The 21,988-nt window shown below is 55.7% G+C and overlaps 2 protein-coding genes across 6 annotated transcripts in view; one reads left to right on the top strand and one right to left on the bottom strand.

Annotated features, from left to right (window-relative positions):
* Positions 1-253: 253 nt before the first annotated feature.
* On the bottom strand, positions 254-13,564 carry LOC119841745 (phospholipid transfer protein). 2 transcript variants are annotated; one of them, XM_038369296.2, is made up of 16 exons: positions 13,394-13,564; positions 9,759-9,880; positions 9,303-9,402; positions 8,678-8,806; positions 8,139-8,294; positions 7,897-7,960; positions 7,088-7,151; positions 6,700-6,791; positions 6,308-6,478; positions 6,106-6,165; positions 5,728-5,892; positions 5,467-5,534; positions 5,296-5,338; positions 911-974; positions 744-820; positions 254-547 (listed from the first exon to the last, which is right to left on the bottom strand). In XM_038369296.2, the coding sequence occupies exons 2-16, from the start codon at positions 9,877-9,879 to the stop codon at positions 422-424; spliced, it is 1,500 nt and encodes a 499-aa protein (XP_038225224.1). In that variant the 5' UTR covers position 9,880; positions 13,394-13,564; the 3' UTR covers positions 254-421. The 2 variants fall into 2 exon arrangements, with proteins under 2 accessions (XP_038225224.1, XP_038225223.1); XM_038369295.2 differs by lacking the exon at positions 13,394-13,564 and adding an exon at positions 12,057-12,186.
* Positions 13,565-14,055: 491 nt separating this feature from the next.
* The window catches only part of PCIF1 (phosphorylated CTD interacting factor 1), a 28,918-nt gene continuing 20,985 nt past the window's right edge, over positions 14,056-21,988 (top strand). The window contains exons 1-3 of one of the 4 annotated variants that reach the window (XM_038369468.2): positions 18,553-18,721; positions 19,051-19,163; positions 21,835-21,973. In XM_038369468.2, coding sequence (XP_038225396.1) covers positions 21,850-21,973 — 124 coding nt within the window. In that variant the 5' untranslated portion in view covers positions 18,553-18,721; positions 19,051-19,163; positions 21,835-21,849. Of the gene's footprint in view, positions 14,237-18,552; positions 18,722-19,050; positions 19,462-21,834; positions 21,974-21,988 lie in introns of those variants that run through there. The other 3 variants (XM_043495900.1, XM_038369472.2, XM_038369471.2) reach the window with 3 other exon arrangements.

The raw sequence follows: 21,988 nt of genomic DNA, 5'->3' as shown, positions 1-21,988 counted from the left end.
GTGCCAGGGGATCCTTGGGGCCAGCATAGAGCTGAGCTTGGGGTGGGTGCACACAGAGCCCTCTGGACACAGGAGTCCCAGATTTCCCCACTCTCAGTGGGAGCTTGATTACTGCTTGGGCTTGCAAGTAGGCCATGTTCCCCAGCTGGCTCTATCACTGGTTCCTGGGCCCCCATCAGCTCTATGGGCAGGGGGAGCAGACTGACAGCTGCTGGGAAAGGCCCCTCCCACAGTGATGCCCAGACAGCCAAGGCTGTGTCTAGCCCTGTTTATTAGTGTAATGGTGCGATTACTGCCATGCCCCAAGCAGCTGCATCCAGGGGCCAGGTGTGGCCTGCAGGAGCTGGCTGGCTGCTTTCTAGTGAAGACTCTGAGGCTGGCCTGGGGCGTTGTAGTGTTAAAGGAAATCAGCAAGGAAAGGTTAGAGCTCAGCTGTGGTTGTTGGCCCTGGGCTTGGTGGGCGGCTGGCCTGAGCAGGCTGGTATTTCTCAATCACCTCCCGCAGTCCCTTAGAGAAATGGAGATCTGCCCCCACAGTGATGAAACCCTGCAGGGTGCAAAGGGAAGGAGCATTAGTACTGCAGGGGCCTCACCTCTGCCTCCCTGAGCCAGAGTCACAGGGGCCCAGCACTGTGGCACCCCAGTGCCTGAGCACAGCTGGCCTGTGGGGCCCTGAGAGCTCAGGATAGCACTGTGGGGCTCCCTGCAGCAGGTGCTGGGCCCCTCCTATGAGGTACACGTACCACATGACTCACGACTATCTCCTTGGTGAAGTCCATGCCCTCAGGCAGGGGGATCGGGACGCCCTTCTTTGTCCTCTCTGCAGAAAAGAAAAGGGAGCCTTTGAGAGTGTGTCCTCAGGCCAGTGCCCAGGCCAAGCCCAGCCCCCTCCTGCAGCACAAGTCCTTACCATTGAGGATGGGCATGATCACCAACTGCAGCAGTGTCTTCAGGGGAGCCTGCAGTGGGAACAGCTGTGGGGAGAGAGGAAGAAGCATTAGAGCTGGGCTGGGCCACATAGCTCCCCCTGCATGCACTCCCACCCCTGGGAAGAGCTAGTCAGTTTGGCCTGAGCTGAGTCTCTCCAAAAACAGGAAACCCAATAATAAGGGGGGATTTCAACTATCCTCACAGTGGCTGGGAACATCTTGCCTCAGGGTGGGATAGAGACCAAATTTCTAGCTGAGCAGCTCGTCCTGGAAGTCACAAGGGGAGGGAATTCTGGTAGTGCACAGGATCTAGTCCCCAAGGTGAACATATGAGTTGCTCAGTAACAGCAATCATCATGTAATTCAATTTAATAGCCTGGGGGGGTGGCTGTCAAAGAAACCCACCCCAGTAGCATTTAAGTTCAGAAAGGGGAACTACACAAATAAGGCAGCTAGTTAAATGGAAATTAAAAGTAACAGGCATGGAACAAAATGGAACTGCAAGCTGAATAGAAAACTCCATAATAGAGGCTCAAACTAAATGTAAATCCCAAATGAGAAAAAACAGTATGAGGACCAAAAATGCCACCTGGCTAAACAGTAAAAGAGGTGGCTAGAGATAAAAACATGAGGACTTGTGGCACCTTAAGAGACTAACTTTTTTTGAGCATAAGCTTTCGTGAGCTATAAAAAGGCATCCTTTAAAAATTGGAAGTCGAATTCTACTGAGGCCAGAGTTTGTTCCTTTCTATGTTCAAGTCAAGCGTAGAAGTATAATTAGGCAGGGCAAAAAAGACTGAGGAGGAACTAGCAAAAGACACACAAAGCTAATGCTTAAGTACGTCAGAAACAGGAAGCCTGCCAAACAGTCAGTGGAGCCACTGGATGATCCAGGGCCTGAAGGAGCACTCAAGGAAGACACAGCCAGTGTGGAGAAACTAAATGAAGTCTTTGCATCAGTCTTTGCTGCAGAGGATGTGAAGAGATTCCCACGCATGAGCCATTCTTTTTAGGTGACAAATCTGAGGAACTGTCCCAGCTTGAGGTGTTAATAGAGGAGCTTTTGGAACAAAATTTTAAATTAAATGGTAGTATTAAATGCATCCGATGAAGTGAGCTGTAGCTCACGAAAGCTTATGCTCAAATAAATTTGTTAGTCTCTAAGGTGCCACAAGTACTCCTTTTCTTTTTGCGAATACAGACTAAGATGGCTGCTACTCTGAAACCTTAAATTAAATGGTAGTAAGTCACTAGGACCAGTTGGTATTCTCAAGAGTTCTGAAGGAACTCAGATATGAAATTGCAGAATTACTAACTGTGCTATGCAACCTGTTGCTTAATTCAGCCTCTGACTGTACCAGATGATTGGTGGATAGCTATTTTTTTTTTTAAAGGCTCCAAGGGTGATTCTGGACATTATATGCTGGTGACTAATTTCAGTACCAGGCAAACTGGTTGAAACCATACTGAACAGAATTAGCAGCCACATAAATTAATATGTTGAAGAGGCACATGGCTTTTGTAAAGGGAAATCATGTCCCCACCATCCATTAGAATTCTTTGAGAGGTCCACAAATGTGGAAAAGGATGGTCCAGTAGATATAATGTACGCGGACTTTCAGAAAGCCCTTGACAAGGTCCCTCACCAAAGGCTCTTAAGCAAAGGAAGTTGTCATGGGATAAGAGAGAAGGTCCTCTCCTGGATTGGTAGCTGGTTAAAAGATAGGAATCAATGGTCAGTTTTCACAGAAGAGAGGGGTAAATAGATCCCCCAAGGAATTGTACTGGGAGCAGTGTTGTTTAACATGTTCATAAATGATCAGGACAAAGGTAAACTGAGGTGGCAAAATTTGCAGATGATACAAAATTACTTAGTATAGTTAAATCAAAAGCAGACTGAAGAGTTACAAAGGGACCTCACAAAACTGGGTGACCAGGCAACAACATGGCAGATGAAATTCAACATAGATAAATGCAAAGTAAGGAACACTGGAAAACAATCTCAACTATATATACACAAAATGATGGGATCTAAACTCAAGAAAGATCTTGGAGTCATCATGGATCATTCTCTGAAAATATCCCAATGTGCAGCAGCAGTCAAAAAAGCGAACAGGATGTTGAGAATCATTAGGAAAGGGACAGACACCAGTATATTAACCCATGGTAGGCCCTCACCTTGGCTACTGGGTGCAGTTCTGGTGCCCCATCTCAAAAAAGACATATTAGATTTGGACATGATACAGAGAAGGGCAACAAAAATGATTAGGGGAATGGAACAGCTTCCATATGTGGAGAGATTAAAAAGACTTTTGATATGGTCTCCCACAGCATTCTTGCCAGCAAGTTAAATAAGTATGGATTGGACAAATGTACTATAAGGTGGATAGAAAGCTGGCTAGATCATCAGGCTCAACAGGTAGTGATCAATGGCTCCATGTCTAGTTGGCAGCTGGTATCAAGGGGAGTGCCCCGGGGTTGGTCCAGGGGCCAGTTTTGTTCAATATCTTCATTAATGATCTGGATGATGGGATGGATTGCACTCTCTAAACTGGGGGGGAGAGGTAGATATGCTGGAGGGTAGGGATAGGGTCCAGAGTGACCTAGACAAATTAGAGGATTGGGCCAAAAGAAATCTGATGAGGTTCAACAAGAATAAGTGCAGAGTCCTGCACTTAGGATGGAAGAATCCCATGCACCGCTACAGACTAGGGACTGACTGGCTAAGCAGCAGTTCTGCAGAAAAGGACCTGGGGGTTACAGTGGATGAGAAGCTGGATATGAGTCAGCAGTGTGCCCTTGTTGTCAAGAAGACTAATGGCATATTGGGCTGCATTAGTAGGAGCATTGCCAACAGATCGAGGGAAGTGATTATTCCCCTCTATTTGGCATTGGAGAGGCCACATCTGGAGTATTGAGTCCAATTTTGGGCCCCACACTACCAAAGGGATATGAACAAATTGGAGAGAGTCCAGCGGAGGGCAACGAAAATGATCAGAGGCTGGGGCACATGACTTATGAGGAGAGGCTGAGGGAACTGGGATTGTTTAGTCTGCAGAAGAGAAGAATGAGGGGGAATTTGATAGGAGCCTTCAACTACCTGAAGGGTGGGTCCAAAGAGGATGGAGCTCGGCTGTTCTCAGTGGTAGCAGAGACAGAACAAGGAGCAATGGTCTCAAGGTGCAGTGCGGGAGGTCTCGGTTGGATATTAGGAAACACTCTTTCACTAGGAGGGTGGTGACGCACTGGAATGGGTTCCCTAGGGAGGTGGTGGAATCTCCTTCCTTAGAGGTTTTTAAGGTCTGGCTTGACAAAGCCCTGGCTGGGATGATTTAGTTGGGGATTAGGTCCTGCTTTGAGCAGGGGGTGGGACTAGATACCTCCTGAGGTCTCTTCCACCCCTAATCCTCTATGATTCTATACGACTGGGACTGTCCAGCTTGGAGAAGAGACGACTATGGGGGGATGTGACAGAGATCTATAAAATCTTGGCTGGGGTGGAGAAACTGACTAGGAAGCGCTAGTTTCCCCTTCACATAACACAGGAACCAAGGGTCACCCAATGAATGACTAGGCAGCAGGTTTAAAACAAACACAAGGAAGTACCACATCACCCAATGCCCAGTCAGCCTGTGAACTCATTGCCAGGGGATGTTGTGAAGGCCAACACTATAACTGGGTTCAAAAAAAGAACTGGATAAATTCATGGAGGATAGGTCCATCAATGGCTTTTAGCTCAGATGATCAGGGATGCAACCCCATGTTCTGGGTGTCCCTAAGCTTCTGACTGCTGGAAGCTGGGACTGGCAGACAGGATGATCACTCAGGAATTGCCTGTTCTGACCATTCCCTTTGAAGCGCCTGGCCACTGGGCCAGGAGGATTGTTCTTGTGCCCTCTGGGCTTGACCTGGGTAATAGGTTTGTGGGACCGAGGCCCGTTTTGGGGTCACCGCAGAAGGCAGAGCAGTTTAGGGCCAAGCAAGGGCAGCTGCAGGCCTTGGGCTGGGTGTTCTTTTTTTAAAGTGAGAGGCCCCCCATCTTTGGGAATGTCCCACCTCTTCCACATGCTGCCCCGTTTTAGGCACTGTCCCCTGCCAACCTGGATGTTTCCCCACTTCCCTCACCGCCCCAGGGGACTCCCATTCTCTCCCCAGATCCCTTGGTGGATTTTCCCTGGGGATGCAGGGAGAAGAGCTGGTCCCCTGCAGCTGTGCCACAAGGCCAGGGGCTCCCTGTCTGGGAGCTACACAAAGGGCAGCTGAAAGGGAGGGGCTCAGATCCCAGCTCCAGTCCAGCCCTGTTCTGCTGGATTGGGCCCATCTGTTTGATGCCCTGGGCTCCATGCAGGCCACCTGTCCCACTCACCGCCAGGGACTCCAGTGCGGACTGCTTGGAGTAGATCCGAAACCTGCCCGGGGGGAGAGAGAGCACTGTGAACACAGCTTCGAGCTCCAGCCCTGGGACGGCTCTGCAATCTGTGCCTTGGGACGCTGCCCAGACGCCCCAGCAAGGGGCTCCCAGGGACAGGGGAGTTACCTTCTCAGATCCAACTGCACCTGCAGCGCTTTCCCTTGCAAAGACACCTTGGCACTCAGCTTGGTATCCTGAAGGGGAGAAAAGGCCACAGCCCCATTACTGCCCACCCCATGGAGCAGACAGCCCTGCCCCATGCCTCCCTGCCGTTCTGCAGCGGCAGGTTCACTGCTGGCCATGGGCTCATGGGACCAGGTTCTGCACAGCTGCATGAACTGTAACAGGTGAGGGCTGGGCTCTTTGCTGCGCCAGGGGAATACTCACCATGGTCATGCTGGAGAGCTGGATGGCAGGGTGGTCGACGGGCACCAGGGAGATGTTCAGGACGGCAGCGACAGAGACGGAGGTGCCCGCGGGTTTGATTGTCCAGAGTGGAGGAGCCGACACTTGCAGCACCAGCTTCAGGGGCGCATCCACCACAGCGGGGCTCTGCCAGGAGAGAGCAGAGTCAGGGGGGCGGGGGAGCAGGCAGCACAGGGGTTGAGCTGGGTCCCTGAAGGCAGCGGGCTCTTCTCACTAGCTGCTCCATTGCCACCCTCCTGGGGCCTGGGACTGCACTGCACCCCCCACCCAAGAAGCAGCACCCCCTCCACAGGAAAGGCCACCTCCCAAGGTCGCCCACCCCATGACCACCGATCTTACCAGCATGATGATGCTTCCGAAGAATGTGGCTCTCAGCAAAACCTCCAGGTCCTTGGGCACCTGAAACAATGTGCAACCGTCCTGGGTAAGGAGGTTGCCCCACAGTTTACTGCTGTTACCCGGCCCCTCCCTCCATGTGCACGCCCAGCATCCCTGCTCCTCCTCCCCCCATCTGCATGCCCAGCACCCCATCTCTCCTCACCTCCTCCCCTGCAATCTCCTTGCTCAGCACCCCCGCCTGGTAATAGGCATCCATGGCAGAGTTGAAGAAGTACTCGGAGAAAGCCACGTAGACCATGCGCTCCGTCTCCTTGATCACTGGTGCCACTGCCTGGTTCACCAGCGTCTCATTCCTCTGGTAGTAGAACATGCCCTGGGCAGCACAGAGCTAGTGAGTCCCTGCACTGCCGGCCCCCGCCCCAGAACAGGCTCCCCGGGGTACTCGGCCATTGCAGCCCCGGGCTTGGCCTGGCATCCCCACGCACTGGTATCTGCGCACATGCTGGGCCGACCCGAGAGCGTGCCCCGGAGCCAGGGCATCACAGGACATGGCCCAGTGGCTCCCTTGGCCATGCTGGAGCCGCCCCCCATTACCTTGAAGTCCAGATCGAGGGTGTCGGGGGAGACGACGGGGTGGCTGAGGAGAGAGTAATCGATGCTGATGTGCTCATCCACCGGGCTGCGCACTGTGCCCAAGGAAGGCAGGGTCAGTGGCCTGGCGAGGCCTGACCTTGACCCAGCCAGGCTGACGCCCTCTCCTCCCCAGCTCTGGGCCCTTTCGGTCCTGCCCCCAGCTTCCCAAGCAGAGCAGTCGCTGAGCCCCAGCCTGTTCCCGCATCTGCAGCCCACTGCCCCCTGAGCGTGGGCCTGCCCCCCCCAGCACGCAACACAGTGCAGCCCTGCACCGAGGCCAGGCTGAGCGGAGCCCAAGTCCGGTCTCGTCAATCCAAGCCCCCATCGCGGCCCAGGGCTGCAGACTCACCCGACACGGTGTCCAGCAGCGAGTTCAGCTCCACACGCCCCGCGTAATGCAGTGCGGGGCAGATCTGAAACAGACACCACAGGCTGGGGACAGGGTCGGCAGGCCGGGGCCAGGCACACAGGCAGGGAGCAGGGTCTAGGCTGACGGGTGTCCTTGCAGCCTCCACGGGAGCATCTCCCTCTCCCAGGGGCCCAGCCCAAGGGACCCCAAGGGACCAGGACCGTCCTGCCCCATTTCCAGGAGCTGCTCGTCAGACTGCATTAAACCCACAGCACAAGAGGGCACCCGGTGCCCCTGAGCTGGATGGAGCGAAAGCACCTGCTCCTCCCAGGCACCGTGCAATGGCTGCGCCCCCTGACCCACAGCCGCCTTCCACCCGCACCTCCCGACCCACAGCCCCCTGCCACCCCACCTCCCCCTGCTCTGCCCGCACCCCCCCAGCCCCGACCTGCAGCCCCCTTCCACCCCACCTCCCCCAACCCGCAGCCCCTTCCACCCGTACCCCCCAACCCTGACCCACAGCCCCCTTCCACCCCACTTCCCCCTGCTCTGCCCACGCCCCCCAACCTGCAGCACCCTTCCATCTGTGCCCCCCAACCCCAACCCACAGCCCCCTTCCGCCCCCGTTTTGCCTGGGCCCCACAACCTCAACCCGCAGCCACTGCCCTCGTGCTAACCACAGTTCATGATTTGGGGCTGGGGACCTGCGAGGGGAAGTGCCCTCAGTTGATCCACTCCCTGCCTGCTCAGCCCCCACTGTTTGTGCCCCTACCCTTGCCCCAAGGGGGATGTCTCTGCCCACATCGTACCTGCTGGTTGAGAAGGAAGCGTATCCCTGTGGTGATGAAGGTAGACAGGAATTCATAGACCTTCCTGTGGAGACAGAATCACAGTCCTCAAGCCCCTGCCCTCCTGCTAGGAGACCAGAGAGCCTCCTGGCATGAGAGCAAAGGTACCATGGGGGCGCTGGGGCTGCTGACCAGTGCTTGGGGTGCAAAGCACCGCGAGGTGGTGCCCAGGCATGTGGGACAGGTGGCCCCCCAGGCGCTACCTGAGTGTGCCCGTGAAGCCAGTCTGCATCCTGGCAATGGAGGCATTACAGGTGATGTTAGAAATCTTGAGGCGCCCGGCCTTGTCCATGGACAGCTTCAGCAGGGTGCGGATGTTGACACCTTCGGCAGAGGCGTTGATGGAGCCAATATCGTAGCTGGGAAGCAAACGGTTAAAGCAGGTGAGCAGCACCCAAGCAAACAGGCACCTCCCAGCTGAGCTGCCCCAGGGGAGCCGCTGCCTGGAGCCTGCATGGGATGAGAAAGCTGAGGGGTGGGGGGCTGGCCCAGCCAGACCCCAGCGACTTGCCCAGCACCGGGGGCGTCTAGAACCTGAAGGCAAATGTCAGAGTGAGCATCTGATCCCAGCACGGCGGGAGGCCTGACCGCCGCTGGCAGGGGAAGGGGGAGAGGGCCTGGGACCAGACCGCGGGCTGGTGGGAGCGGAGGGAGAGGGGCCTGACCCTGCACCGTGGGCGGAGGGGGCCTGGGACCCGAACCTGCACTGGGGGAGCGGAGGGGGAGGGGTGTGGTCGCTCACAAGAACCAGTAGAGCAGCTGGCGCCGGAAGCGGAGGCTGATGGAGGCATTGTTGATGTTGAAGGCAAGGTGCTGCGGGGGCTGGAAGTGCAGGCTGGAGAGTGCCAGCTGCAGATCCGTCACCTTCAGCCTGCGGGGGGCAGAGGCAGCGTCAGCCCCACGCCCCAGCTCTCTCCCTTCGCCCCGTCCCCCAGCATCTCTAGCTTGGCTTTGCCGCCCCAGCTGTGGCCATGACTCCTGGGCTCGTGCTGAGCCACGTTGGAGTCACTGCAATGGGAGAGGCCCCTGCACCCCTGGGCAGCATCACACCCCGAGGCCTCGGGCTTCAGGGCTGCACCTGGTCCAGTGCTACTAGCCCCTCCCTGGGACCCTCCTTCCCTCCACCTCCTGCCATAGGCCAGCTCCACCCATCCCTGAGTCACACCCAGCTGCTGGCTCCTTGCCCCTTTGCAGGCCCAGCCAGCCCCACTGCACTGTCCCAGCCCATTACACATGCTGCTGTCTCAGGCCCCTCCAGCCCCAGGTCCTGCCCTGGTTGAAGGTGAAGGGGTGCCCAGAGGGAGCGTGGGATTCTGGGCCAGAGGCAGCGAATGCCGCCCAGAGCTCTTCCCCCAGCCCTCACGTACCCACTGATGTTGTACTGGAACTGTCCTTCCTTCCCATGCAGGTCAGGGATGCTGATGTGCTCCAGCTCCTGCTCCACAAAGCGCAGCCCTTCCTGCTTCACTGCAAAACAACAGCCCCGCTCTCTGCCCCGGCCTTGGCTCCACAGGGAGGAAAGGAGGCCAGGGCCCTTCCCCGCCTCCCCTTCCATCCCAGGGCACTGGCCAGGCCAGTCCAGTCCTTTTCCTGGCAACGCGATTGTATGTAAACAGCACAGACTTGCCCCAGCCCCACTGGGCTCCTTCCCTCCCCAGGGAGGGTGGGCTAAGGACAGCGGAACATCCTGACCCACCCCACCGGCTCAGCCCCAGCAGCAGGGAGCATCCCGTGGTGGGGAACCCCAGAACAGTGGGCACGCCCTGGTCTGGTGCCACCTGGTGGTGCTGGGCCAATTGACTCCTGCTCCGCCAGCTCCTTACCCAGCTCCAGGCCCTTGGCGGTGATCCGGATCTTGCACCCAGGGGTAGCAGCTGTCACTGCAGCGACCAGCCAGGGCAGCCCGAGGAGCAGGAGCCTGCACAGAGCCATGGCACGTCTCATCCTGGAGGAGGCCAGAGCAGGGTGTGGAGACCATCAGAGCAGGCAGCTGGGCATCAGTCTCAGCCACCGAGTCACCGCACCTTCCCGCTGGCCCGAGATGCCCGGACACCAGGCAGGCGTGGGCAGCCGGGGTGAAGAAGGCCCCTAGCCCATTACCATCCATTGCGTGGTCCTACCAGACTCTGGCCCAGGCCCCTGGCCGCCCCCCAAGCACTGTGGCTGCCTCCCTCAGGCACCCTCGGTGACACCCTGTGACTGCCTCCCCTTCCTCCCACGCAGGTCACTTGGCTTCCTGGGGCCGCCCCCCACAGCCCCCAGTCCCACCTCGCCAGGGGTCTCCCAATGCACTGCCCAAAGAGGGGCCGGGGAGGGACAAGGAGCGTGTGAGCTGCCCCGGGGGGCGCCCGGCCGAGCCAGCTGCCATGGGGGGGGGAAATCCGTGTCCAGCCCACCTCCCCCGCTCCCCCCGGCCGGCCTGGCCCCTCGCCCGCACATGCCTCTGTCCCCAGGGGAACTGTTGCTGGGCTCAGAGCGCTCCGGGCAGCAAAACAAATGGCTGGCTTCTGCCAGCTTCCTGCAGCAGTGCCAGGAGGGACAGGGCACCCCAGAGAGGGCTATGGGCATGCCCAGACAGGGGCACAGCTGCCCCCAGAGGGGGGAGGGGATGGGCATCCCCAGAGAGGGGGAGGGGATGGGCACAGGTGTCCTGAATGCAGTTGAATCAGGTTAAAAGTGGAGCAGAGAGCGTGGGTTCTGCCCACCTGTGCCACCCAGTCCATTGGGCCTTGTTCCTGCAAGGGGCTGCGCATTGCCTATATGTACCTGGGTGAGATCAGGACTGCATGGAACAGGCTGGGGCCTTGCCCCCATCTTTGCCCTGGCCAGAGTACCTCCTGCTGGGAGACATTCCCACGCTGTGCCCCAGTGAGAACGCCCCCACTCCTCCTCATTCCCTGACCAAGCCAGCCCGTCACCCCTGCCTCCCCCTCGCTGCCTCACATGCTCCTGGCTTTAACTCCAGCAGATTTTGGCAGATTGACATTCTTTGAAAATCCCCTTGAATCCTTGCCCCCTCTCGGGGCCAATTATCCACAGCTGCGACAGGCCAACGTTGTATCACCCCCTTCCCCCCCAGGCACTGTGGGCAGGTTGCTTGCTCTTCCCCCAGAGCTACCGGGTCCGGGACTCCCACCCCAGCCCCTGCACCCAGACGTGCTCTGGAAACCAAGTCAGGGCCTCAGCAGTACTAGCCAGCCTGCCAGAGGCTGGGGCTGGAGCAGGGCCCCCATCCTGTACTGATAGCTAAGGTTGCAAGATCAAACACCAAACATGAGATTTGAACCCACAACTTTGCTATTAAGAGTCTTATGCTTTACCAATAGAGCTAGTCAAGGTCAGTTGGTAAAGCATAAGACTCTTAGTGCTGGGCACACTCAGAAAGCAGAGGCAGGGCAGGGGGAGCTGGCTGAGCTTGGTCTCCAGGCATAGCTTCTGCCTAACCCCTTTCCATGCCCGTTTGCTGGGCCAGGAGCAGCCAGCCAGTCCACACACGTGCTCATGAATCTGCAAGGGTTCTGCACACATCATGGCAAGCAGGATAATGCTGCAGCCATGGATGCTGTCGCCATACCTGTCACAATCACAGCAGGGCAGAGAGATCTATCCCATCCCCCTGCCCCATGCTGGGCACCCAATGAACAAGTACCCCCCACATCCACCTTATCACAGCCTCACCCCTACTCATTCCAACCCGCACCTTAGTGCTCGCACCCACAGCCAGCGCTCACCCATCGGGAAGAGGTGAATATCTCAGCTTTCCAATGAGGACTTCCCCCCAACCCCACCCCAAGCAGCACAGCCACCCTCCAGTGGGGCGCCCTGTGCACACGGCACCTTCTGCAAACGCCCACAGCTGAGACGCTGTTACCCAGCTGCCCCCTCCTGGGTTGTAACAGGAGCGGAGTCCCTGCAGGCACTGTACAGGGACCCCCCCTCCCTTAGTGGGGCCCTCTCCCTCCTACTGGGCTCTGGCCATGGAGAGAACTTTGGGGCACCCCCAGACACACACCCTCCCCATCTGGTTACAAAGGGCACTTTCCTTCCTTGGGCCAGGGCTGCCTGTGTGGGCCTGGGGATTTGCCTGGCTGCACAATACCAGCTTTATTTCTTGTACTTACAGTTCCCTGGGGTTACTTTTTCCTGGCTCTCCCGGGGCTGAATCACGTGGAGGGAGGCAGGGCAGGAGAGAACCACTGGCTCCAACAGTTTCTCAGGGGCTGGCTGTGCTTTCCCTTCCTTTATATATCCCACTGTCTGCCACTCCTCACAAACCAGGGCTGGGAGGAGACAGTGGGTCTGGGAGGCAGTGCGAGGCTGAGAGGATGCAGGTCTAAGGCATGCCAAGCCCAGACTCTGCAAAGCCAGTTTCCCGGGCCCATGGGCTGCCTGCCCAGGGCACAAAGGGCCTGGGCTCACAAACCAGCTGCCTGAGCTGCACATGCAGCTGCCTGCCCTGGCCCTTGGTGCACACAATTGCTCAGCGTGTGTATGCAATGGCCGTGAGCATGTGTGCAAACCCCACAGCGCACGCTCCCGAGGCCAAAGCAGCATTTGGCCTGCTGTGGGGGACAGGGCGTGAAGCAGCCGGGGGGGGGGGGCGTTATGTCTGCACTTAGGGGTCAGACTTGTGTTACGCTCCCATCTATTCACGTGTCTGAAGCAAATTCAGTGCTGGTGCCAGGGCCCTCAAGCCTATCCCCACAGCTGGCCCAGCCCAATCAGCATCCCACCCCCATGTTTCAGCCCCGACCTTCTGGGGCCACCTCCAGGGGGCAGAGGCGAACACCCATGGCCTTGGCCTCTGGGGAGGCTGCAGACAGAGGCCAGGTTGCACTCCTTGAGGCAGGAGACGAGCTGGGATCTGGGAGCAGCCTGGTGCCCAGCCTACAGGTGCTACGCACTCAGCCGAGTCAGTCCCTGGGGGCTCTGGACACACTCCTCTGCCCAGCCCCACCTCTGCCTGCTGTTGCCTCCCCATGAGCCCAAAGGGAGGTGCCAAGGCCAGAGCTGAGGTTCTTAACCCCACAAGGGGCAGGAATGTCCCAGGAATGTCCATGCCAGAGCTGCCCCACACCTGCCCAAGCTTGATGGGAACTCCCCAAACTGGGATTTCCCTGGGAATGGCCCCTGCTGGTTCCTTCAGTGACACTAGTGCAGATGCCACAGACTGTACGGAGAGAAATAGCATGTGTTGGGAGTTCTGCTCCTGGCCACAGATGCTTGCACAATCCTGTGTCTGAACTGCAGACTGCCAGGCCCCATGCTTTCTCAGCTCCATACGATCCCTGGGAGGAACCCCCTTCAGGGTGACAGCCCTCCATGAGGGTTAGACCCTCTGGCCAGGCCACCCACGGGGGACTGCAACACCTCTGAGCCTTCTGCCCACTCAGCTTTCTCCATGGGCCGCCACAGAGAGTCCCCACCCAGGGGGAGCAATGCAACCCCCATCTCTTGCCTGCAGTAACCCTCAGCCAGCGTAACACAGGAGGGTTTCTCTACATCCGAATGCAGCACAGGAAGTTCTCAGGGCCCTCGGGCCTAGAAACTCTCAGCACCGTCCATCTGGGTCTGCCTGCATCCAGCCTGCTCTTTGTCCCCAGTCCAGCAGCAACTTCCTTCCAGCTGACCACCCTATATCCCCTTCCCTAGCCCCTCCTCCACCTGGGCCCTCTCTCTTCCCACTGGCCAGAACCAGCGCCTTCCAGATCCCCAGGGTCCTCTCTCTTCAGCCCTTTGTCCTCCCGAAGGCCAGAACCAGCTGGCTTCCAAGGGGGTGGGCCTCCAGGTCACCGGTTGCTACGTTCCACCATGTGTGTCCAGGCCATTGTCCGAGGTCCAGGCTGCTAGGCGAGGTCATACCTGGTCCTCTGCAACAACAAACACCCTCTCCCACCACCTTGTTACACACACAGCACATGGAGTAAAGTGAGGCACACGCTGTTCATGTAAAATGGTAAGAAAATCCCCCTCCCTTCATCTCACACACACACAATTAGAACAATTGTGTAAGCAAACGTCCACATGCGTCTGTGTCTAATCTGCACATGATTATCATGTGCAGCTGGATAAGTGCTTGACTAATTAGGAGTCTTTGTGGTAACATCACAGTAATTGCTTGTGCGTTAGCACAGCTCATATTGCCTAAAATCTGATCCTAAGAGCCTAATAAGCAAAAGGAGAATTAACAAATAAAAAGCAAAGTGCTATTTGCCAGGTCTGGTGCAGCAGGGAGAGCTCAGGGAACCATGTTCTCATGGAAAGCTGGAGGAAAACAAATGACTTCCCAGGTTGTTGCAAGGTAAATTTTACTAATTTGTATTCAACTTTGGGTGCATTTTAAGGTACCTAAACTGGGGTACCCACTGGGAAATACCACAAAAAGAACAGTTCCCAGCCAGGGCAGCCAGAATTGGTGAGGGGTGTTTGGAAAATCCCTTTAGGATATTTGTATGTAGAATGTATGACTTCCCAGAAGGATGTAATAATCCAATGTAGGCATGTGAGAGCTCAGGAGATGCTGATGTGGTTTCCCGGCACAATTTGGCCTAGCCAATGCTGGAAAGGCTGCAGTTTGGTGTGACCCAGAGGAGACCATTAACGGTGCTTTGTCTCACTCTCTCCAACTCCCTAGCTGGCAGCCCTAGCTCTCTCCCACAGACTGGCTGTCAGGACTTCAAAGCTTCTTTGGTCATCTAGCTATTTGCAGACTAACCCTCTGTTTGGATCTTTTTGAGGGGAACCACCCATCCAGGCAGCAGGAGGCTGAAACACGTGATGAAGCCCAGCTGCTTTTGTGCAGAAAGTCCAGCTGGGCAGAAGAGCCATGTGTGCTGCTCACTCAGCCTCCCTCTGCAGAGAGACTCAAGGCGGGGGAGAGGACCGAGTTTTAATTCTATATGTTAAACTACTAGGGATCTAACAATTAAATCCCTAAAAGAAACCAGCCCATTGAATGTGACCACAGGGGCAGAGCAAAGGGCACTTGTTAGCTAAATGAGAGGTTCCACAACCCTAAATAGACTGGAGCCCTGCCACTGGAGCAGCTGGCTGTGGATCCTCCAAAGAACACCCCACTCTGCCTCCACCTGTAAAGTATATGCTGCCGATGCCCCAAACCACAAAGGCAGGGCAGGCCCTTACCAGAATGTCACTATAATCCCAGGGGCCAGGTGCACACCAGTGGGTGAAACTCCCCTTTGCTGTGAGGCTACAAAAAATTTCACAGTGGCTGGGCTGCTTGTGAGCTGAGACCATTGTCCGTCATTTCTGCCCCATACGGTCTGTTTCCTTGGCGCCCCCCCCCCCGGTCTGGACTGTTGTCTCTTGTTTTATACTTAAGGGGTCTATACTTAAAGCGCTACAGCAGCGCCACTGTAGTGCTTCAGTGTAGACACTGTGCAGATGGGAGGGCGTCTCCCATCGCTAGGTGACCGACCGCCCTGAGGCGCAGCTAGGCCAGCGGAAGAATTCTGCCATTGACAGATCACTAGCTACACTTGGGCTAGGTCACTCTAGCTGGATCTCTCGGTGGGTGGGTGTGTATTTTTTTCACCCTCTGCCCCCCAGAGGTAGCTACACCAATGTAAGTTCCTAGTGTAGACAAGCCTTAGATTGTAAACTCTTTGGGGCAGGGACTGTCCTTTGTGTTTGTACAGTACCTACCTCCTTGTGGGTGCTCTGATAATACAAATAAATAATACTAGCACCCAGCCAGCCACACTCCTGGGTTTTTTGGGTTGCTGAGCTAGCCTCGCCTCTGCACTATTGCATTAAAGTGAATCTTCATCTGCTTAAGGTCAGAGAATCTCCATAACGCACTGGAGAGGAAGGCCTTGTCTACACTAGGCATTTACTTTGTTATAGCTACATCTCTCAGGGGTGTGAAAAATGCACCCTATACTGACCTAACCCCCGGGGTAGCCCAGCACTAGGAGAATTCTCCTGTTGACCTAGCTACTTCCTCTCAGGAGGAGGATTACCTACGCTGATGGGGGAACCCCTCCCGTTGGTGTGAGGAGAGGCTATATTGAAGCTGCAGCATTTTAAGTGTAGACAAGCTCAAAGTGTGGGCTAGTGGTCCAGGCATGGGTCTGGGAGTCACGATGCCTACCTTCCATTGGCAGGTTCAGGAGGAAAGTGAAGTAAAGTGTTTAGAGCAGAAGGAGCACAGAGTCAGTTGACTGGGTTTCTGATCTGACAGACTTGCTGGGCATTTCACAACTCTTAGCCTCAGTTCCCCTCTCTCTGAAATGGGGCTGGTGATACCACTTCATGGCGGATTTATGGGATTAATTAATGTTTGGGACATAGGTTCTGAGGGTTGCTTCTGGTGTACAAGGATCTTCACAGGCAGGAAATATTCAGTTGTAAAGGGCTCTGCAGTCTAACAGAGAAAGGTATAACAAGAACTAGGGGCCGGAAGATAAAGCTAGACAAATTCAATTTAGAAATAAGGCACAGGTATTTTAACAGTGAGGGTGATTAATCACTGGAACAAACTGTGACACTAGTGGACCAGGTGCCAGCTCAGACCAGGGTCCCCATGCCTCAACTGAACACTGACAGACACAGCTGGAGCCAGTCCGGCTCACCTAGGTATTAGTAAAGTTACAACAGGAAGTACAGGAACATGCTGAGTGTTTAGTCTATTGACTGCTGGGCTGTGGCTGCCTGCATTAATCTCACATATAGCATCTGTATCCCATAGTATAAGGTAATGCTTGAGCATTTGCATTGTAAGCCGTTGTAACTGTAACTCTCCAAGCAGGAGGGGACATTAACCAGTGTGAAATGCTGGTCTCCAACAGATGTTATGTCCAAAAGGGAAGGCCCAGCAACATCAGACGGACTAAAGTGGAACATTAGAGAGGACTCGAGAGTTTGCTGTTTACTCTCCTTCCCCCCCACCCCCCATGAAGATGAGTCTTGCAAGCACAGCTTAAATTCAGCTGGAGCCCACCGCAGCAGGACCTCTGGTAAATATTTTCAAACTCCCAGGAGCCCTGGCACCTCCCACAGGGTTTCAGCCTGCAGGAGGCCCCAGAGCTTGTGGTCTCAGCCCTGCAGCGTATGCCAGGGCTCAGAGCTTGAGCCCCAACATGCACCATGGGCGCTGAAGCCCCGGCTAAAGCCCTGATCCCCAAATAGGGAGATGGGGCTCCAGTAAATTGTTGAGAACTTAAGCCCTGCTTGCAAGTGAATTCCATCAACTGAGCTTGCAGTTCAAAGCAGAAGTAGAAAAGGGAATAAAAACCCCTGTCAAGGAGGAACAGTATCTTTATGCTGCTTGGACTGTGAGGACAAGATTTCCAGGCATAAGCAAAAAATCCCCAGTGCTTTGGACATCTAGAGCTTGCTTATTGTAGAGGCTTCTGTTATTTTTGAAGCTTGAGATTTGTGAGTTTGCCTGCTTTAATCTTGTAAATAACTCCTGTTTCCTTTTCCTAGTTAATAAATCTTTAGATAGTTTATTATAGGATTGACAAGTACTGTCTGTGAGATCTAAAGTACAATTGACCTGGGTAAGTGACTGGTCCTTGAACTCAAATATTGCTGTGATACTCAATGTAAGGGACCATGTCACAAAAGCAGGATCCCCTGGGTGGCGAGACAGACTGGCATGCCCACAGGGACTGTGTGACACTCTGGTTAGGCTGTTATGGAGCCTGAGGAGTTTGCACTTGATCGCTGGTTGGGAACAGTCTGCCCCAAGCTTAGTACTCCACTCTTGAGCCACTGCAGGACAGTTTGTCACAAACTACTAAGGGAAGTGCAGGATTCTCCATTTCTTGACACCTTCAGAGCCAGACGAGAGGCCTTTCTGGAAGATGCTTTAAGGTATGTCTACACGGCACACCGCCCTAGCATGGCTATAAATAAATGCTATAAATGGCAGTGTGAACAGTGAGGCTTATCTTGGGCAAGCAGGGAGCCCTACATGCTTGAACCCTAGTGTATACATCCCTACCCGGCTCTCTGCACACCCACCCAACACCTCCCATGGCTGCACCGCTAGTGCTGGCAGCACGGCATTTCTGCTCCCGGAGCCTGGCACCCCGGCAGGGACGGGCAGAGGGGGAGGCGAGGCTCCCGTGACTCCCCGCTCCCGGAGCCTGGCACCCGGGCAGGGGGGGAGGCGAGGCTCCCGTGACTCCCCGCTCCCGGAGCCTGGCACCCGGGCAGGGACGGGCAGGGGGGGAGGCTCCTGTAGTTCCCTGCTGTGGAGCTTGGCACCGCTGCACCCAGCCTCGTGTCCCACCCGGGCCAGTCCCAGGGACACGCAAGTTCCCACGTGCCAGGCACGGGCCGGGCTCCACGACCCAACGGCGCCTGCAACCTTCGGCTCCACGAATCACCAGCCCAGGACAGAACCCAGGAGTCCTGGCGACGAGAGCTCCGCCCCCCAGCAGCATCCGTGTCTGGCCCCGCCCAGAGGGGAGGGGCCTCCCAGGATTTCCAATAAGGCCACACGAAAGATGGCGCCAGGAAGGGAACGGGCGCTGCCGGATTAGCGCATGCGTATTGTTGGCTCCTGAGGCGCGAGTCTAGCTTCTACACATGCGCATTGCCTGGGGCTGGGGGGGGAGAGAGTCACGCCTGCGCAGTGTCTGAGTTCGCCAGCGGCGCCTGCGCATTGCCCGGGGCGGGGCGGCCTAGCGGCTGCGCACTGGGTGCTCTGGGTCCCGATACAAGATGGTGGCGGAGGGGAGGGCGCGGCGGAGGCGGGACGGTAGCAGGAAGCGGACCGCTCTCCGGTGCCCCCAGCCCCCGGCCTCACACGCAGGTACCGGCCGCGCCCGGGTGGGCGGGGCCCGCGCCCCGGGAGATGAGGGGGGTGAAGGGCCCGCGCGGACGGGGAGGAGGCGGCGGCGGCGGCGGCCCCGAGTCGTCGGCCGCCATCTTAATGTCCTGCGCGGGGCCTGGCCGCGGGCCCCTTCGGCCGCCGCGGGCTGAGGCCCGGGAGCGCGCACGGTGAGGGAGCGGGTCCGCGCGCCCGCGCAGGCCGCGGGGTCTCCCCCTCCCGCGGGCCCGGGGCCGGGCTCAGGCTCTGCGGCCCGCGCCGTGGCCGGGGCCCGCGGGCGGAGACTAAGGCGGCCCGTTCTCGCCCCCTAGCGCCCGCGGCGGGCCAGGCGCGCCCCCGCCCGCTGTGAAGATGCGGCCGCAGCCCCGCGCAGCGCACGGCGTCGCTGGAGAGGAGCGAGAGGCCCGCGAGCCGACCCGCAATTGTAAGTAACTGGGCGGCGCCCACGGAGCCCCGTGCGCACGGACCGTGCCCGGCGCGCGGCAGCGGCAGCGGCAGCGGGAGCGGGAGCGGGCCCTGCTGCGCTGCGTGTCCTGCCCGGCAAGGGATCTCCAGCCCCGCCAGCGCGCCGCTGGGGATCGCGTCTCCGCGGCAGCCGAAGCGCCCCGGCTCGGCCTGGACCAGCGGCAGCTGCAGCGCGCCCCGCGGCGCACACGCCTCTTGATGTAACAGGCGCTCTCAGCCTGCGCGTTAGGCTGGTGTCATTTCTGTTTGATGCTCATGTGAGTTAACGCAAGTGCCTTCTGCTGCTGCTTACCTGTCACCACCCGTTAGAAACAACAACCAAGTCATTAGTTTGTCAGTGTCGTTCTCGGCGGCTGGGAGAATAGAAGTAGCCTGGGGGCTAGGATGGCCACGCTCTGGTATTGGGCAATTACAGTTCCATAGGCTGGGCTGCGAGACAGACACCCAAAAGCAGTGCAGAAATGAGGTGTGATGGTGCTCAACTTTCCCAGCCCCAGCGAGCAGCCCTGCCCGTGGGATGACAGGAAATGTCTTCAAAAATTTCTCCCCCTCCGCTGCTGATTCCTAATGTCTGCATCCGTCCTTCTGTCTGATTACAGAGAGAAACATGTAAACTTCTTGATTGATGAAATGGAGCAAATCGTACTCTTTCTGGCTGTACTCCTTGCTGTGTGTCGTCTTCCACCTTCCTGTGCTCTGTTTTGGTAGTTACCACTTCCAGGTTATAAGCTCTTTGGGGCAGCAGCCAGATCTTATGTCTGTAAAGTACTGTACACAACACTGATAACATAACCAATATATAATGGTTATTTTGGATCTGTTTTAATAAGTCCCAGCATTGGTGAGATACAGGCCAAACTGCTTCTCCAAATAGTCCCATCAGCATGGTCCACTGGAGAGAGAAGGAGACTGGGTATAAGAGGACCTGGGTTTATAGTCCTGCTCTGCCACATTTTCATCAGTGACTTGGGAAGAATCACTCTCTCTGCTTCAAGAAAAGGAGGACTTGTGGCACCTTAGAGACTGACAAATTTATTTGAGCATAAGCTTTCATGAGCTACAGCTCTCTTCATATATGTTCCATTCTATGCATCCGATGAAGTGAGCTGTAGCTCACGAAAGCTTATGCTCTAATAAATTTGTTAGTCTCTAAGGTGCCACAAGTACTCCTTTTCTTTTTGCGAATACAGACTAACACGGCTGCTACTCTGAAACCTATTTGTATGTTGTGGTACAGGCTGTCTAATAGGTGCTCTCGAATAATATACAGCCTTTCAGCTGTGGGCTTGTCTTTTGCCTGGCTGTGGAGAATCAAGGCTTCTAGAAGACCTGCACGCTGACACTAACCCACTATATTGCCTTTCCTGGGAGAAGGAGGGAGGGTGGTTCCCTCTATGTGGCACCTCCCCCACCAAGCATGCTTACCAATACACTTCAGTTCTGACCTGCACCACAGTCTCCTTTTGTAGTTATCACCACAGGCAGCCAGTGCTCATTCCTGATTTGCAGACCTTCCTTCTATTCCACTTCTGCTGAACATACTGCCTGTTGTGAAATGTTCAGGGACTTCTTTTAATATGCAGGAGTGGAAACTAGACTGAGTGACCACCAGATTTATCATATGGGTCTCTATAGATGAGAGCATGGCCCCTTTGCAATATTTAATATTAGTACCACTTAAATACACTTCTTTAAAGGCAAAGAGGTGGCAGTATCTTACATACTGAACTGGGAGGACAAAAGGGCGGTGAAATACAAAGGCAGCTGCCCAGTTGGAGTTGGAAAAATGGTGGTAATGGCTGAAAACTCCTTAACATTCATCCCTTTTTCCTTGCTTCTCTGTAGAGCCAGCATGTTTAGAGAAGCCATCTCTGATACTTGCTCCAGGACAAGTGTTTTGATAGCTTCACAGGGAGGGCTGACTGAGAAGAGAAGAGCCTGGAGGCTTCTCTCCAACTGACAACATTTAATAATACTTACATAGTGCTTTAGCAATATGACCCAATTAACCTTCACATTCCCTTTTGTGGGTAGAGCTGGGAGTGTCACCCCCATTTTGCAGATCAAGAAATTGAAGTACAGAGAGGTGCGGTAACTTATTCAAAGCCCTGGAGCAAGTCAGTGACAAGACCAAAGAGTTCTTGTCTTCCAGCCTGTGTTTGCACATGTGGAGCTCACTGGTTGCCTTTCTAATAGAACACTGGAGTTATTTTATGTAGTACTTGAATGTTTAATAGATGCCTCAGGTTTAAAGCTGAGATGGGGGGAGGTCTGCATATGCTCTCAGGTGAGGAGTGATTTCTGTCACAGATAGGCGAGTAGGGATCAGACACTTGACCTTTCTGATGGGGTCTAGTTGAAAGTTGTGTATTTTTAATGCTGCTAAGTGATTCCCCTCTTGTGTGCTGTTCAAAGTTCCTATTCATCAGTGTGTAATTAGGTTAACAGACATCTGTAACAGCTTTCTGCCACCAAGTCAGGTGCTGCCTTTCCTCCCCCACTTTCAAGCCTTCTGTTGTTGCTGATACAGGATTGTATTGCTAGAGCTAAGCTGTTGAACTGGCTCTGGGCACAGGGCTAGCCTTGCACAAATCATATTTTGATGTGCTGTTTGTGTATATTTTCTCTAGTGCATGTGCTGAGAAATGGCCAATGAGAATCACGGCAGCCCTGGGGAGGAAGCTTCTCTGATGAGTCACTCACCTGGTACCTCTAATCAGAACCAGCCCAGCTCCCCGAAACCCATCCGACTGGTACAGGACCTGCCAGGTACTTGTTCTGCTG

This window comes from Dermochelys coriacea, chromosome 13, assembly GCF_009764565.3.
Source record: "Dermochelys coriacea isolate rDerCor1 chromosome 13, rDerCor1.pri.v4, whole genome shotgun sequence".
Lineage (NCBI taxonomy): Eukaryota > Metazoa > Chordata > Testudines > Dermochelyidae > Dermochelys > Dermochelys coriacea.
This window is presented reverse-complemented; position numbering and strand designations above follow the sequence as displayed.

Coding starts and splice junctions, on each gene's coding strand:
- LOC119841745 (XM_038369296.2), bottom strand. CDS start 9,879: ATGAGACGTGCCATGGCTCTGTGCAGGCTCCTGCTCCTCGGGCTGCCC. Junction 8,807..9,302: donor TTCCAGTACAACATCAGTGG/GTACGTGAGGGC, acceptor TGCCCCCCGCAG/GCTGAAGGTGACGGATCTGC. Junction 821..910: donor GATCATGCCCATCCTCAATG/GTAAGGACTTGT, acceptor TCTTTTCTGCAG/AGAGGACAAAGAAGGGCGTC.